The sequence below is a fragment of the Vulpes vulpes genome, chromosome 1, assembly GCF_048418805.1.
Source record: "Vulpes vulpes isolate BD-2025 chromosome 1, VulVul3, whole genome shotgun sequence".
In the NCBI taxonomy this organism is placed as follows: domain Eukaryota; kingdom Metazoa; phylum Chordata; class Mammalia; order Carnivora; family Canidae; genus Vulpes; species Vulpes vulpes.
Genome location: NC_132780.1, coordinates 127,944,407 through 127,961,591, shown reverse-complemented (window position 1 = coordinate 127,961,591; position 17,185 = coordinate 127,944,407). Strand labels below are relative to the sequence as shown.

The 17,185-nt window shown below is 40.2% G+C and overlaps 1 protein-coding gene and 1 pseudogene across 1 annotated transcript in view; one reads left to right on the top strand and one right to left on the bottom strand.

The window, feature by feature from the left end:
- PPP1R2 (protein phosphatase 1 regulatory inhibitor subunit 2) overlaps window positions 1-16,957 on the bottom strand; it is a 29,005-nt gene extending 12,048 nt beyond the window's left edge. The window contains exons 1-3 of the mRNA XM_025990327.2: window positions 16,623-16,957; window positions 3,385-3,492; window positions 10-87 (exon numbers count right to left, since the gene is read on the bottom strand). Coding sequence (XP_025846112.1) covers window positions 10-87; window positions 3,385-3,492; window positions 16,623-16,744 — 308 coding nt within the window. The 5' untranslated portion in view covers window positions 16,745-16,957. The remainder of the gene's footprint in view (window positions 1-9; window positions 88-3,384; window positions 3,493-16,622) is intronic.
- Window positions 3,526-4,801, top strand: LOC112913546 (POU domain, class 5, transcription factor 1 pseudogene; annotated as a pseudogene).
- Window positions 16,958-17,185: the final 228 nt, after the last annotated feature.

Below are 17,185 nucleotides of genomic sequence, written 5' to 3'. Positions count from 1 at the left end.
AGTACTTACTTCTTAGCTAAGATATCTGGAGTCAGGGTTTCAGTGGTTTCTGAATCACTTAATGCATCTTCATCATCACCTACCATACTAGAAGAACAAGCACATTATAATTAATACCTGAACTATAATGTTTCAAGCAGAAAACAAGGTGTAATAATAATAATCCTATTGATTTAGTTATAATATCAACCTATTTATATAGCTCTGTTGTCATCTTCCAGGCTTAATTTTAAATTGTTTCTATTCCACGCAAGTATCTGAAAATACAGCACCAAGAAAATCCTCCAGAGGATTTTAAAAAACCACTACTGCAACCATGAAAATAAATACTAAGAACTTGAATCATTTGTAAAAAATAAAAATACTTCAATTATTCCATCTAGTGAGAAGGAACAAATATTTGGAAAATAAAACAAAACCATTGTCTGGTTTTAGAATATGTATTTAAGGCTAGGTAGAATACCATAATTAGATCCTAAAGACCTTATTCAGGACACATTTAAAAGCTATTGGCTTTCCCAATCTACCCTCTAATAAAAAATTTTCTCCCCACTTAATTGCAGACATGAGCATATTTAATGCTCAAGCCACTGAAAGGTGTATAAAAGCAGAAGTCACCTATATCCTGGTTAGTTTAGGAGACATGTTAAATAAGTGCTACAGTTTAGATGATGCTTTTTTTTCCATGCAAAGCTGAAATAAACTCATTTATATTATTGGATATAATTAAACAGAGCAGAATAAAATAATCTATCAATTTGTAGAAATTTTAATGACAACTCTAGGTTATAAAATTTATAGACAAATTATGTGTGTGAGTATATACAAACATACAATATATAAAATCATTAATAACTTCTGTATACTAACTGTGAAATTCTTAGATAATATAACATGATCTATTAAAAGCATCCTCTTCTATTGAATAAAACTCTTGAAAGAAATTGGTAAAACTGAGCACTAAATTATTAAAAGCTGGGCACATATATCGGTACATACATAGTCTCAATTACTTAGGAACCAAGTAACTTTGGCAACTCCCAGAGGAAGGAAATGCATAAGGTAAAGGGGGGGGAGGGAGCAATACCAAGTAAATACCATTCAGATTTGTTATATTTTAAATATAAACAGTCTAAAAATAATGCCTATGACTATTTTTTTGAGTCATGTTCAATGTTAATTCTTTTAGGATAGAGATTTCCAATCAACACAGACAAGGAAGGGGTTTTTTGTTTTGTTTTTTCAGTTCAACTGTTTTATTTCATTCAAGAGACGTATTTCTTTTCTTTTTTTTTTTAAGAGACCTATTTCTTTAGTTGGTTGGGCTTAACCAGTAGATAGTTATCTTTGATTTTTTTTTTTTTTACACGGTGCATTTTAAAACCAAAACATACACAAAAATTCAACTAAACATGGCCAGGATAACTTTTAGGTATCTTTTAATTCCCAAGGGGAGATGATCGTAACAATATTTCATAGAAAATCCCCATACAAAGGTAGATGCTTCTCTTTGTTTCACCCTCATGGGGAGATGACCATAAGCAGAACGTACCAAGTCTGCTATAGTGTCACTCTATCTTTAGGTCCCAGGATGCTAAGCATCACATGATACCCTTGTCATCTTTGGGAGGATGGAAGAAATCTATCTACTACCATTCCTGAAATGGAAGAAAGCTGTAAGTGTGGCTTCTGGCACAATAAGAGCTTTAATATATGTTTTAAAGTATATTCTTGTAATTAGAAGAAAAGTAAGGGTATAAATTTTTCATAAATGATATGTCTATTTCTCCCCTCAAGCTTTATTAGTATTGAGTTTCAGCACCTGTACCTATTCCATTATTTCTACCTTTGTCAAAATCTTTGTTTGTTCTTGTTTTTACTGTTTTTGCTATCAAGTTATAAGTTATCTCAAGTTATCTTCCAAAGTTTTCATTCACTGATTCAAAATATAGACTTTCATAACTCTAGTTTAATAGTAACTCTTGGGGGGATCCCTGGGTGGCGCAGCGGTTTGGCACCTGCCTTTGGCCCAGGGCGCGATCCTGGAGACCCGGGATCGAGTCCCACGTCGGGCTCCCGGTGCATGGAGCCTGCTTCTCCCTCTGCCTGTGTCTCTGCCTCTCTCTCTCTCTCTCTGTGACTATCATAAATAAAAATTTAAAAAAAAAAAATAATAGTAACTCTTGGATTTATATTACCTTCCTTCATAGACAAGGCATTTCATTCCTGGAAATCTTTTTTTTTTTTTTTAATTTTTTTTTTTTTAAATTTATTTATGATAGTCAGAGAGAGAGAGAGGCAGAGACACAGGCAGAGGGAGAAGCAGGCTCCATGCACCGGAAGCCCGACGTGGGACTCGATCCCGGGTCTCCAGGATCAAGCCCCGAGCCAAAGGCAGGCGCCAAACCGCTGCGCCACCCAGGGATCCCTGGAAATCTTTTTCAATGCAAATTTGGGCATGATCTGTATTGGGTATTTCTACTACTTAGAATCTGTATCTTTTCATAATGCTTACTGGTACATTATTTTTGTCTTCATATTAATTATTGCCAAACACTATAATCTTACAATTCATTTAAAAAATTCTGGAAGATTCAAAACTGCCAATAATCATAACGTAATTATCAGAAATTCAATATTATCTCATTTTAAAAATAAGGACATAGAATAATAATAATGACCACTTGGGTCTTTGAATGGGTTAAAAAAAAAAAGCTGTGAAGTTATCCTTTTCTGCAGAGATTAAGCCCCTGATTTCTTAGAAAGCAAACAAGCCCAATCCTCAGATCTTCCTTTTTATAAATAAGATTATTTTAAGGAAAAAAAAAAAAAATAAAAAAAATAAAAAAAAAAATAAAAAAAAAAAAAAAGATTATTTTAAGGAAGGCAAAAGTTACTAATTTGTGTGCATCATCAGTGGCTAGGGACCACTCAGTTGCTACAAATAAACACTTACCACTACTATAATGTACAAAATAGATTCCCAATTTTTTTTTTTTTAAAGAGAGGGGGGAGAGAAGGGAGGCTGGGGGAGGGGCAGAGTGAGAGGGAAAGGGAATCTTAAACAGGCTCCATGCCCAGTGTAGAGCCTGATTTCATGACCCTGAGGTCATGATCTGAGCCTAAATCAAGTCAGGAGGCTTAACCGACTGAGCCACCCAGGCGCCCTTAGATCTCCCAAATTTTATTTTATTTATTTATTTATTTATTTATTTAGATCTCCCAAATTTTAAAGTTATATATTACAGAAATATGCAGTTGGTTATTGATTAGTGCTCGGGTAACAAACATAAAATCAAACAAAAACTTAAACCAGCTGTTACCTAGAAGCTCATAGGAATGCAAACTGGAAGTAAAAAAGGAAGGATGCCTACAAAACATTACCTATGGTAAGGAGTGCTAGGTTCATCTATTTTCATTAAACCATAGTCTTTGTCTGCTGGATGATATGTTGCCAGGATGTTCATTTCATCCCACTTCTGGGATTTTTTACTAAAATTAAAAAGAAAAAAATTTCCTCAGTGAAGTAAAAGATAAAAAATGTACACATCTAAAATTGACAAACATCCAAATCCCACAATTCAACTATCTGCTAGCTTCTATTTTTATATATACTTTCTTGGAAAAGAAAATGACATAGGGTAAAAGCCATAAGTAATTACAATCAAATAAATATTTTATAGAATACTTAGTGCCCACATATTAAAAACACCCTATTCAGAATTTTTACCAGACACTCAAGACACCATTACATTATGACATGCTTAGTCTTCATCTGGCCTATAGAAGTAATAATAGCAAAATTACTTATACACTACATGATCTCAGTAGTTGAAAATTTTTCATCTACTCTATATTGGTAACAGTTTAATAAATTATGAGATTTTTCCACACCCCTGGCTTGGGGTGCTTCCGTTCCCATTTCTGTTGTCATGGCAGGACACCAGGCTTCCCATCTGGCCTGCTCACCCCTGTCTGGTGGTGGAGACAATGAGCCTGGAAGATCAGAACCTGGCTGGGTTGACCCTCCTCCTGATGGGTCAGGAATCAGGCCAGGGGTTGAGCCAGGTACTGAGGTGTGGGGGATTTCCCTGTGCCCTTCTGCCGTATGAGTTCTTTGAAAGGATGGCCTACTGTAGACCTCAGGTTGGAGTGGGGTTAGTGCCCCAAAGTGGCCTGGAGGGCCACCAGGGAGCCAAACAGCTCAAGTGGAGAGCGACTCTGAAGGGGCCTCCCCAACCCCTGCCCAGCCCAGCGCAACTCCACTTGGGGCTGTAAAGCCGGATAAGAAGATGGAGCAAAACCCTGAGGAATCCCAGGACATCAAATCTCTGTAGGAAGGCCCTTGCTGCAGAAGTGGGTGGGGGAAGCTGACAACAACAAAAATGTACAAGAGTTATGCAAAGCAGAGACCCTTGTGCAGGCCTGAAAGAGAAAGCTAACAAGGATCGAGAACCAAGTGAGAGGCAACCTGGAGAACACATGCCTGCAGTGCCTGACACCCACCCTGCAGCCAATCAACCACAATGCCCAGCAGCTCGGGCTTGAGAAGGATGTGGTCTGAGCATGGTTCTGCAATGGTTGGCAGAAGGGCAAACAATCAAGCAGTGACCATTAGCAATGAGAGGATTCTGAGGCTGCTGCGTGCCCTTTCTCCGGGGTACCAGGGTTCCATTTGGGTACCCCAAGCTATGGGGCCCCTCACTTCACTGCATTGTACTTCTCAGTCCCTCTCCCTGAGAGTGAAGCCTTTCCCTCTGTGTCTGTCACCACTCTGGGCTCTCCCATGGGTTCAAACTAAGATGCCAGCCTTTCCCAGGAATGGGGGCCAGAGGAAAGGGGAGAGCCAGTGAGAGAGGACCTGGGGCTTGGGGATTAAGTTCTTCATTCTCAAAGAAAGGACTCGGGAATGCAAAGGTTGTGGCGGCAGGCAATTTGGAGGGAACTGGTTGGAGGGAAGGTGAAGTTCAGGGATGCTCTTGTTTTTAATCCCCACATCACTCAAAACTTTCTTAAAGAAGGCTGCGACACACACACACAAAATAAATAATTTTTTTTAAAAAAAGGACAAATACTTCCTTCACCTACTTTTTTCAGAGCTATCCAAGAAACAATCAAAAGAATTAGAACATAAAACTACAGGGAGGGGCAGCCTGGGTGGCTCGGCAGTTTGGCACAGCCTTCAGCCCAGGGCGTGATTCTGGAGACCTGGGATGGAGTCCCACATCGGGCTCCCTGCATGGAGTCTGCTTCTCCCTCTGCCTGGGTCTCTGTCTCTCTCATGAACAAATAAATAAAATCCTTAAAAAAAAAAAATAAAGCTGATAGAATCAGTATATATAGATTAAAAAAAATAAAACTACAGGGAATACCTCATTAAATTTAAATACCATCAATAAAGATTTAGATTGCAAACAAAATTACAGTTCAGTTTTTTTAATCTAGAAAAATAAGAATGTGCTAAGAAATGGTACATTCAGGTTACTTGAGATAAACCTACTTAAATAAAAATGTGTTTTATGAACATCCATATTAATATCCATTCAACAAAATATTTACACAGCTTTTAAGGTGCTAAGTAATTAGATGACTTAATTACAAACTTTTCAGATCTACTCATTAAAAAGGACATCAAAGATCTTTCTGCCAACCAACAATATTTTGCTACGTGTACAGGTCGGTTGCTAACTTGAAAATAAAACTACTGTAAGAATCAATGTAGGGCAGGCAGCCCCGGTGGCTCAGCGGTTTGGCACCGCCTTCAGCCCAGGGCATGGTCCTGGGGTCTCGGGATCCAGTCCCATGTCAGGCTCCCTGCATGGAGCCTGCTTCTCCCTCTGCCTGCCTCTCTCTCTCTCTCTCTCTCTCTCTCTCTCTCTCTGTCTCTCATGAATGAATAAAATCTTAAAAAAAAAAAAAAAAAAAGAATCAATGTAGAGTTTATACATATTCACATCTTTTCTGCATTTGCCCACATTGGAGGTTTTACCGTAGATATTTTTAATCTTCCTAAATCTACCAACACCCAGATTCTGAAATGCTCTTGAAAAATGACATACTTAAACCTTAACACCATATTCCCTTCTCCATGCCCTGAGCCATCTTAAAACTACAGGTGCCTGCTCCTGACAGGTGAGCCTTTTACATTCTCTTGCTTTCTTCTCCAAAGTATTCAGTGTCCCTATTTCAGACCAAGCACTTTTTTCTTCTTCATATTTTATCGCAGTAAAACATGCATAACATAAAATTCACCATTTTAACCATCTTTAAGTGTATAGCAGTTCTGCATTAAGCGCATTCATATTGTTGTGAAACCACCACCACCACCATCCATCTTCAGGCCTTCTTCATCATCCCCAACTGAAACTACCCGCTGAACACTAACTCTCTATGCTCCCCTCTCCTAGCCCCAGGCAACCACCATTCCATTTTGTTTCTACAAATTTAACTATTCCGGATACCTCATATAAATAGACTCATACAGCATTTGTTCTTTTGTGACTAGTTTATATCACTTAATGGCTTCAAGGTTCATCTGTGCAGTAGCACAAATCAAAATTTCCTTCCTTTTCAAAGCTGATTAATATTCCACTACAGACTAAGTACACTTCAACTACAACTTCAGGTACCTACCCTTTGTTTTATCAAGAGGCAAAGGTTGGTCCAGACATACTCCACAAGTGACAGAAACTACAACTCCCACTTTTCCCCAAAAAGCAGTCAGAAGTTACCTAATGTCTCCTCACCACGAAACAGTCAAAATCTTAAAAGCTTGTTAAGAAGCTAAAAATCAAGACATATCAGTCATTAACTGAAACACAGAAACAAGATTTATTAGTTTTTTTCCCCTTTCTAAACTCAGCATGGAATGGACCTGAAATTTCAACTAATCAAATTTAAATCTTACTAGACTAAAAAACAAAAACAAAAACAAAAAACAAAACAAAAACACTTGAGTGAACTAAACTGGGAAAATTAAACCCTCTTTATAATATTGATTTCTTTAGGTGTGTAGCTGCTGAGTTAATACATAATTGGTCTTGTGGCAGTAAAAAAAAAAAAAAAAAAAAACACAACAACAGCTTAACTGGGAGATAGATGTTTAAGGTTCAAGTTCTAGTTACCTTTCACTAGTCCTGTGACTACAGGCAAGTCCAACAAACACCCACTCTTGGGCTATATTTACTCTACATGGAAATCATAATATGGGAGTTTTAGTAACAGCCTTTATTACAATACAGGATTGTTGTGAGAATCAACTGAAATAATGTCTGTGACATCAAATTATAAAAGTACCATACAAAAAATAAAATAAAAATAAAATAAATTAAATAAACAAATAAAAAAAAGTACCATACAAACATAAGAAGGTTTTAGGACTTTAAAATCTAAAGTTTTAGGTTAAATTTCCTGAAACTATCTCACTTAGCACTGCAGAGAATGGGTTGAGAAAGGTCATTCTGAAGAAATGTTTATTTTTTTCTCTGGAAGGACTTCTTGCTTTTACTGATATCTATTTTTTAAAAAGTCTACTATATGGTAATACAGTATTTTATTTATTCTGTTCATTACTAATATTTAAAAAATTGGTTTAAAAGAACCAACTTACTTTTTTTTAACATTTCAATATGGTGTGTAAGAATCAAAATAATTATAGTTAAAATCATTACATCAAAAACTTAAATGCGTGTAATGTGAGTCTGCATACAATTTAGTTTTTGGCATAATGTTCTTTGGTTGCAAGGAAGAATATCTGGTTTACTTCACTAATAGGAATATCCCTTAATGCTGGGATGGTCTTGAAGAAATGTTTAAAACTGCTTTTGTACTGAATGCCTTCCACCTTGCCATGCAAAATTCAGAATGAATTTTTCTAAAAAGCAACCAGTTTCGTATTCAACTAAGTCTAGTTTCAGACACTTGGCTAACTAGTTCTTATCTACAAATTTCTGTGATATTTCTGTGATATTTTAGAAAGCTTTGCTTTCTAAATGGCTAGGTCTACTCACGCTATATAAGGAAACTCATAGTGAAGAGATACATTTCTAAAGATTTTATGTATTTACTCACGAGAGACACAGACAGAGAGAGAGAGGCAGAGACCCAGGCAGAGGGAGAAGCAGGCTCCATGCAGGGAGCCCGATGGGGGACTCGATCCGGGGACCCCAGGATCACGCCTTGGGCCAAAGGCAGGTTCTAAACCACTGAGCCACCCAGGGATCCTGATTTCTAAAGATTTAGACAGCAGACATGAATCATGGTGAAATGTACACATGCTTTAGGAAAATCAGAAATGTTCTAACTAGATGAACAGTGTGATATGATATACTGAGATTTATCTATTCCTGATTATGGGGATTTACAGATTCTATCCAGCTGTAATTGAACTAACCCTCAAAAAAGTTTGTGAAGAAAGGAATCCAATTAGGAAGCAAAGAGAGACCCAGGATACTGTAATTAAACATTCCCGCCTGAGACAAATGCTTGAAATGAGAGCTGAGGATAAATGCCAGTCAGAAACAAAAGGACAGGTAAAAGTTTTATAAAACCTGTATTAATAGAGTCCTATTAAGATTTCCTAGTAAAGATACTGTAAAACAAAGCCAGCACATCTCTATATAAAGTTCAAAAGCTGGCAAAACTAAAGAGTACAGGGATGTATACACTTATGTGATTACCATAAAAGTCAAGACAGTTATGTTGGGGGCCAGGAGAGGAAAGACTGAGATTGGAAACAGCAGAGGACATTCCTGAAGTGATGGAAACATTCTTTTTCTTGACTAGGAAGGTGATTACAGGGGGCATTTTATAGAACACATAATAATTTATAATTTCATAATTTCTTAAACTTTAGAATTACATTTAACACACCTTCCCATGTTTGTATTACATTACATTTAAAATACTTTATTTTTTTTTAAAGATTTTATTTTTTATGAGGGAGGGAGGGAGGGAGAGAGAGAGAGAGAAACAGACATAGGGACACAGGCAGAGGGAGAAGCAGGCTCCATAGAGGGAGCCCAACATGGGACTCAATCCCAGGGCTCCAGGATCACACCCTAGGCTGAAGGCGGCGCTAAACGGCTAAGCCCTAGGCAGCCCTGGGCTGCCCTAAAATACTTTAAAATAGGCATACTTGGATGGCTCAGGGGTTGAGCGTCTGCCTTTGGCTCAGGGCATGATCCTGGGATCAGGATTGAATCCCATATTGGGCTCCTTGCGGGAAGGCTGTTTCTCCTTCTACCTGTATCTCTGCCTCTCTCTCTGCGTCTCTCATGAATAAATAAATAAAATCTTTAAAAAAAAAAACTTTAAAATATACACATATTAATAACCTTGTTAGGTACTCCCTAACTTCAAAATGAAACAAGTTATTTCCTAAATGATGTTAACAATACTGAATTAAAAGTGGAAACTTCTTATCATTACCGATTAAGACAGAAGAATGATATAGGTCATTAGGAGTTTAAAAGGCTTCTCTAATGGGTGGAAACCCAAATACTCCATATATCTGTTTTGTAAGATAACAGGGAAAACAGAACTAAAGGATACAAGCAGAAAGGCTTTCTTAAAATTGAGGATAAAATTTAATAATGATATAATCCCACCACCCTAACCCACTAACAGTTTTGACTTCTGCAAATTCTTTCATTATGTAACACATATTACATAAAATATATAAGCTATCAAAATATATAAAAATATAAATACTGTGTACAGACATATATAAAATAGTAGACACACCATATAAAAATGCATATGCTAATACGGAAGCTATTAGTATATATATTTTATTATAAGCCATTTGTATTTTCTAATCTTTAGTTTTTATTTACTTATTTTTAAAAAGGTTTTATTTATTTATTTATTCACGAGAGAGACAGAGGCAGAGGCAGAGACACAGGCAGAGGGAGAAGCAAGCTCCCTGCAGGGAGCCCGACATGGGACTGGATCCCGGGACCCCAAGATCACGCCCTGGGCTGAAGGCAGATGCTCAACTGCTGAGCCACCCAGGCATCTCAAGTCTTTAGTTTTTAAAAACTGCATAATACTCAATAATAAACCATTCACCAAATCTTAGATATTTACATTGAATCCAAGTTTTTCCTATCAAGAATGAAGCAGAAATGAACATACTTGTGCATATTCTATTCAATGATATTTTTAGGATAATTTCCTAGATCGGCATATCTGGGTTAACATTTATCAAGAGCTTTAGGGTTCACTCCACATTGCCAAATAGTTTTAAAGGAGAGAACAATATGTAATGCCCCCAGTAGTTACCAAAACTTTGCCAAATTGGGTATTTGTGTATATGTTATCTCCACCTGAGCAGGAACAAATCATCATTTAAAAACTATTTGATGTTTCTTTGATCATTACCTTATAAATATGAAAAAATGCTGGTCACTTTCCTTTCCTTTTATGAATTATGTTAATATCCTTTGCCTTTCTATTGAAAATCTTCTCTTATATATCTAAGTTCTTTACATTTAAATATGAGCAAGTTCTCATATATTAATATATAGACTTACAATGTTGTAGGAAAACATAAAGAACTTACTCAAACTTAAAGACTTAAACCATGTTATGTATATGTAAACCAAAGATATATATCAGATATTAACATTATAATCACATTGTATGTAACTCAAATTCTTCCTGTCCTGTAGTTTACTTTCCACTATTAAAAGAACTAAAGTAAAAAAAAAGTAAAAAAAAAAAATAAAATAATTAATAATAAAAGAACTAAAGTTTCATATATTCAAAGATTTACTCCACTTCCTCAACACAATACTAAGAGCAATAGATATTCTTGGAATTATTCAGCTCCAAAGAAGAGAACAATATCTTGCAAAAACATAAATTTAAATAAGGCCATAAAACACTAGGCTACAAAGCATGCCAGGAATTCTTAGGTGGAAAGTAATGAAGTAGAAGAAAACTGTCAGGAGAGAACACTAAATATGGAAATTAGCATCTATAACATTTTGGCAGAATTAATGTTAGTTATAGAGTAGCAAAATCCAAAAGGTGAAGAAAGTGAGTTTAATGCCAAACTGCTTGTATGACCTTCTGTAGTTCATTATCTCTACCTAGGAAAAATAGGGGCACCACCACTTACATCACAGATCTGCTGGGAGGATGAAAGCACCCGCTGGTGTTTCATGTTCCTTCTCCCTCTTGGAAGACTGGATTTCCTGCAGTCCAAATCTGGTCTAGAAAAAGTCACCCCTTCTCACTTTCACTCTGATAGCTCATATGATACCACCTCAAAGACCTACTTGTACTCCTTGTTGCTTGTGACTTGCTCATTTGATAAGTTTTAAGCCATGCTTGAAGTAGGAAGCAGGATTTTGCTTCAAGGTGTTAAACTTTAATTGCACACTTCAAGAAATGGTTTTTTTCTTTATATAAAGATTCAACATACATAAGTTGACAAAATACAAGACTTTGAAGCTTGGCACAATTACTGAACAATTAAAGTAACAGTTGACAATAAAAGCAATCAGTAATCAAAAAGTCACTTTTGGAAAACTTTACTCAGCAAGGCTTTAGAACCTGTATCCCTTTAGAGGCAGAAAAAGACGAAGTTGAAGCATGTTTATTTAAAATTATATTAAAGGAAATTAATTCAAGTGCAATGTTTTCAAGCAGAATTTGCCTACATTACCTAAGAGTAATATAGAATTTGAATAGAACATAGTGACTTCAAAGCATATTGTATAAAACAACCTACTGAGATGGGGGAAAAATTAGATTCCTACATTTATTTCTACTTGAATAAGATTAACATTTGAGGATGAGGTACTGAGTTAAACACCTTACATTTGCTAACTTGTTTAATAATTAAACTATGCATGGATATAACGTACAAGTCACTGGAAGTCACAGAATTACTAAGTAGTAGACAGACTAACTGAATTAAAAAAAAAGTATCCAAACCTAGGCACTCTACCCCAGATTAATCACTAATCTGTAATAACACTTCTCAAAAAATAGATTTTAGTAACATTTAATTTCTTATCTTCAATTCAAAATGCACATTCTCATTTTAATCCCTCTGAAAACATTTTAAAATGGATAGCATCTTATAACTGATAGTATTTTCTTTTCTGGTGGTACATAAAATCATGGTATATTTTAGAATCAATGGTTTTTGTATTTGATGAAATGCACATAGCTACTCAATACATCTATTATTTTAGACCTTTGTAAGTTATACACCATATTCAAGGTATCCTGATAGCACGGGAGTTCTAACATCATAGGAGATGACACTGATGTTCTAACTAATACTGTGATACAATATACTGAGATTTATCTATTCCTGATTATGGGGATTTACAGATTCTACCCAGCTGTAATTGAACTAACCCTCAAAAAATGGCATGACAAGAGACCATTCACTGAAGGTAACAGTACCAATTCAAAGCATAAATAGAAAAGAAAATAACAGCACTGAGACAAAAAAAAAGTTTGACAAGAATAGGTTAAAAAAAATTTTAAGACTATTTGAAACATGGCATTATACGAATCTCACTTTAAGTGTACAGTGAGCCTTGAAACATTATGTAATGATAGTAATATATGAGATATATTATAAACAAACATATCTGAAGAATATTTGAATTTTTCCTACTAAAAAGATACATAATAAAAAAGCTTAGAGATACTTGGAATAAGACAACTCAACTTCTGACCTTAGAAAAAATCCGTTGGTAACATCTATTCATGTTAAATACAATGATATGTTGAACAATATCCTCAGAACTAATGAAGAGGGGATGAAGTAGTATGTACAGAAAAAGGAAATTACCACTGCATTTTACTTGATAAAGGCACCAATAAAGAGTCATTTGCAGATTCTGTATTTGCAAATTTGCCTACTTGATAAAATTTGTTACCTCCAAAATCAGTACGTGAGGTACTTTCTCTCTCACAGACATGCACAGGACCAGAAAAATTCTGAGTCGCTATATCTTCCCAGCTGTTAAACAAGGTGATTGATATTTTTCTTGTTGTTCCAGCTCTCAACTAGAAGTATCTCTTCTGCAGTCCATTTAGTACCATTTTTTTATTTTTTGTGTTTTGTTGACTGCGTTGTTTTAAATGGCTCCCAAATGTACTGCTAAAGTGCTGTCGAGTGTTCTAAGTGCAAGGAACCTAACTCTACTTCCCCTAGGCACAATGGTTCAGTATTCACTAATTCAGAATTTGTGGTGATTATATAGAACAGAACTACTGAGAATAACAAGAATTGACTTAGATCCTGGTCATTTTCATAATAGGAGTCTTTTGCCTTATACTCTGTTCCAACATTTAAAGTTAAATCATTACACTACACTCACTAGTTTCTGGATTTTAAGTATATTGTAATTAAAAGAACTATTTATTCTCAATCCTTTTTATTTTTTTTCTAAGATTTTATTTATTCACAACAGATACAGAGAGAGGCAGAGACAAAGGCAGAGGGAGAAGCAGGCTCCATGCAGGGAGCCCGACATGGGACTCGATCCCAGGATCCAGGATCACACCCCTGGGGGCGAAGGCGGCGCTAAAGGGCTGGACCACTGGGGCTGCCCTTCTCAGTCATTTTTATAGGAAAAGGGGAATACTCGTAATTAAATGACAAACATTACAAAGAGGGTTCAATTATACTTTTATCATTTCTGCTCAAAAAGGCTCTCATAAAGTTGCTAATTATGTTTGCATAAGCTGTGACATAATATGTACTGTATTAAAAGTTTTCTTTGCTTTAGTCAGATAACACTAATAATGAAAATGTCCATCCCCTTTTACTAGTTAATTACAACCCTCATGAACCTCCATGAATTCGAGTTTAGTAGTTCCTTTTGAAGATTTAAGTGCTGTCTAACCCTCTAACTAGATAAGTCAATCAAAATGATCCACCTTGGAACCTTGCAAATAGCTCCCCCCCTTTTTAAGATTTTATTTATTTATTCATGAGAGACACACACACACACACACAGAGAGAGAGAGAGAGAGGCAGAGACACAGAGAGAGAAGCAAGCTCCATGCAGGGAGCCTGATGCAGGACTGATCTGGAGATCCCAGAATCAAGACCTGGGCCAAATGCAGGCGCTAAAACGCTGAGCCACCCAGGGATAATCTGTCCTTCTAGCAGCCTAGAATAGTGGCTTTCAAGGTAGAAAGACCTGGAAGTAAACCTTAGCCAATTACAGAAAGAGGCTAACCCATTAAGACCAGGAAATTATGGCAGATGAAAGTTGAGAAAAGAAAATAAAGATAAGGGACACCTGGGTGGCTCAGCAGTTGAGCGTCTGCCTTCTGCTCAGGGCGTGATCCTGGGTCCAGAGATCGAGTCCCACATCGGGCTCCCTGCAGGGAGCCTGTTTCTCCCTCTGTCTCTGCTTCTGTGTCTCTCATGAATAAATAAATAAATAAAATCTTTAAAAAGAAATAAAAAGAATAAGTAAAGATAAGGAAGAGAAAGAGAAGAAAACAATAAGCCACTTGGTAGCCAAACAAAAAGCAGCTCACACCAAGAATAACTAAATAACATAATGCCCGTGAGGAGGATACTCTTGCTGTCCAATACTCTGAAACTGTGCAAGAGCTTTCTAAAGTTGGCTTTGTTAACTATCTTAGTCTTCCTGCCTTCCCCATGTTCCCGGGAGATTCTGTTTTCTTAATTCAGTAACCTACAACCATCATTCCTCACCAATTCCCATTTGAAGCAGTGTACCCAAAATAGAGGCTTGAAAATTTCTTGTTAGAGAATTTAAGTCAAGCATCCAAGAGAGTGGGAGTGCAGGAGTTGTGAGACACATTAAGGTCCTTTCCAATCCCAGAGGGGCTATGATTCTAAGCTGTCATCCTACTTAATGTTTCCTCCAAGGTAAAACAAATCTATAAATTTACCACCACCAAGGAGTGGCTCCTTTTATAGTCCTAAACTGATATTTAAACAGGTGTGCTCCAGTTGCAATATTCCAAGTTTTTACAAATGCCGTTGTTTTAGCTCTACAGCTTTACAGATTTCGACGATGTCTTCTCTTAAGCCTGGTTTCTAGAATACAGAATCTTTGTGTTTTTAGTATCTTGTAACACCCAAGGCTCCTAGCACTTCTAATCCAGGGGTGTATTTTACACTAGGCGTACGGTACTACTCTCTTTCCATTGAGCACTGCACCTGGGGTATCTGCTGTGCACGGACATCTACCTTGCTCTTTTTAAGAGTGGTATGTGGTTTCATTACATCAATGTACCATAATTAACACGAGTCCTTCTTCATTGCTTAAGTCCTTGGATCGTTTCCGATTATTTCCTATCACACACAATGCTGTGGGGCATTTTTTACAGGGTGAGTATGTCCAACACCCCTGGACCACTGCAAGCTGCTCCTCTCCGTTGTTCTGAGCTTACGTCTTCCAAGAGGAACAAAGACTAGAAAACGCTCCAAACTCTCGTTGCAGATGCAAAACTAATCGGCAATAAGCAGATTTCCATTAAATACAGACCAAAGACTCGAAAATTCTCGGTTTCTCTTAGCGTAGAGATAATGACAAACCACGACCTAGGACGTGGGGGTGGCTCGATGCTTCGGATAATGTTCCCCTAAAAAGGAACGACTGTGGAAGCTCCATCAGACAAACAGGGGGAAAGGGTCTCTTTTACGTATTGGCCCTAGACTAGACCCTAAAGGGCTCTCAAGCCAAGCAAAGGTTTTTATTCCTGAAGAATTTTAAAAGCCTCGGATACGAGGTTAAGAAATAGCAAAGGCTTAACAGGTGAATCTTTGAGACTTTCTTGAGTAGTCCCGATTCCCCAAAGCTCAAAGGTCAGGTGTTTGCTTAAAAAACACTCCGTGTGCGCGGACACCTTTTAAAGAGGGTTAGAAAGCGGCCAACGTCACAGCTCCTGCCGCGACGGTCCCTGGTCCCTGTGCCGGCGGCCCGGCGGGCGAGCGGGGACCCGGGGGGTCGTGGTCGGGGCCGGGGCCGGGGCCAGGGCCGGGGGGGGAAGGGGGCGCCGTCCGGGGTCGAGGTCGGGGGCCGGGTCGGGGCCAGGTCCGGGGTGGAGGGGTCCGCGGACGGGGCCGGGGCGGGGCCGGGGCTGGGGGAGGGGGTGGTGGTCCGCGGTCGGGTCCGGGGCTTGGGGGGGGGGGGGGCGCCGTCCGGGGTCGAGGTCGGGGGCCGCGGTCGGGGCTGGGGGGGTCCGGGGTCCGGGTCCGCGGTCGGGCCCGGGATCTCGGTCGAGGCCGGGGAGGGGGGCCCGGGATCGCGGCCGGGAGAGGGGGGACCGCGGTTGGGCCCAGGGTCTGGGTCGAGGGGTGGTCGCGGTCCGGGCGGGGTTGGGGCCGGGGGTGGGGTCGGGGCCCGGGGTCGGGGAGGGAGGCCCGGGGGGGGGGGGTCGGGGCCCGGGGTCGGGGAGGGGGGCCTGGGGTCGGTCCAGGTTCGGGTCGGGGGTCCGAGTCCGGGAGTGGGGCCCGGGGTCCGGGGTCGCGGTCCGGGGTCGGGGCCCGGGGGCGGGGGTCCGGGTCCGGGGGTCCGAGTCCGGGGGGTGGGGCCCGGCGTCGCGGTCCGGGCGGGGTCTGGGTCGGGGCGGGCGGGAAGGGAGCGCGCCCCGGCTCGCACCTGAGCTCGTCGTCGACGCTCCTGCCGGGCTGCTCGGCCGGGGCCAGCACCGAGGAGGCCGCGGCAGCCTTGTTCTTCAGGATCCCCTTGATGGGCCGGTGCGAGGCCGTGGAGGCCGCCATTGCCCGGCGCTCCGGCGGTCGGCTCAGCGTCGCTGCCCGGCGCGGGCCGGGAGGGGGAGGCACTGGCCGGGAGCCGCGGAGCCCGCCGGGGGCCAAGGCGGCCGCGCCTGCTGCGCGGAGACGGCCCGGAGCGCTGTGGCGACGCAGGCACCCGCCGCCGCCGAGCACAGCCGGCCTAGCGCCCCAGCGCGGGAGCGACGCCGACGCCGACGCCGCGCGGACCCGCCCTCTCGCGATATCTAGGGAGGGGCGGGGCCAGCGCGGAGCCCGCCCCCGCCACGCCCCGGGCCCGCTGGCCACGCCCACGAGCCCGCTGGCCACGCCCCGCCCGGGGCGCCGAGGACGAGTGCTGCGGGTCAAGCCGCTCCCGGCCCCCTCCCGCCCCCGCGCTGCCCCCGTCCGGGGTCTGTGTTCCCGGTGACGTTGCTCCACAGAGCTGTT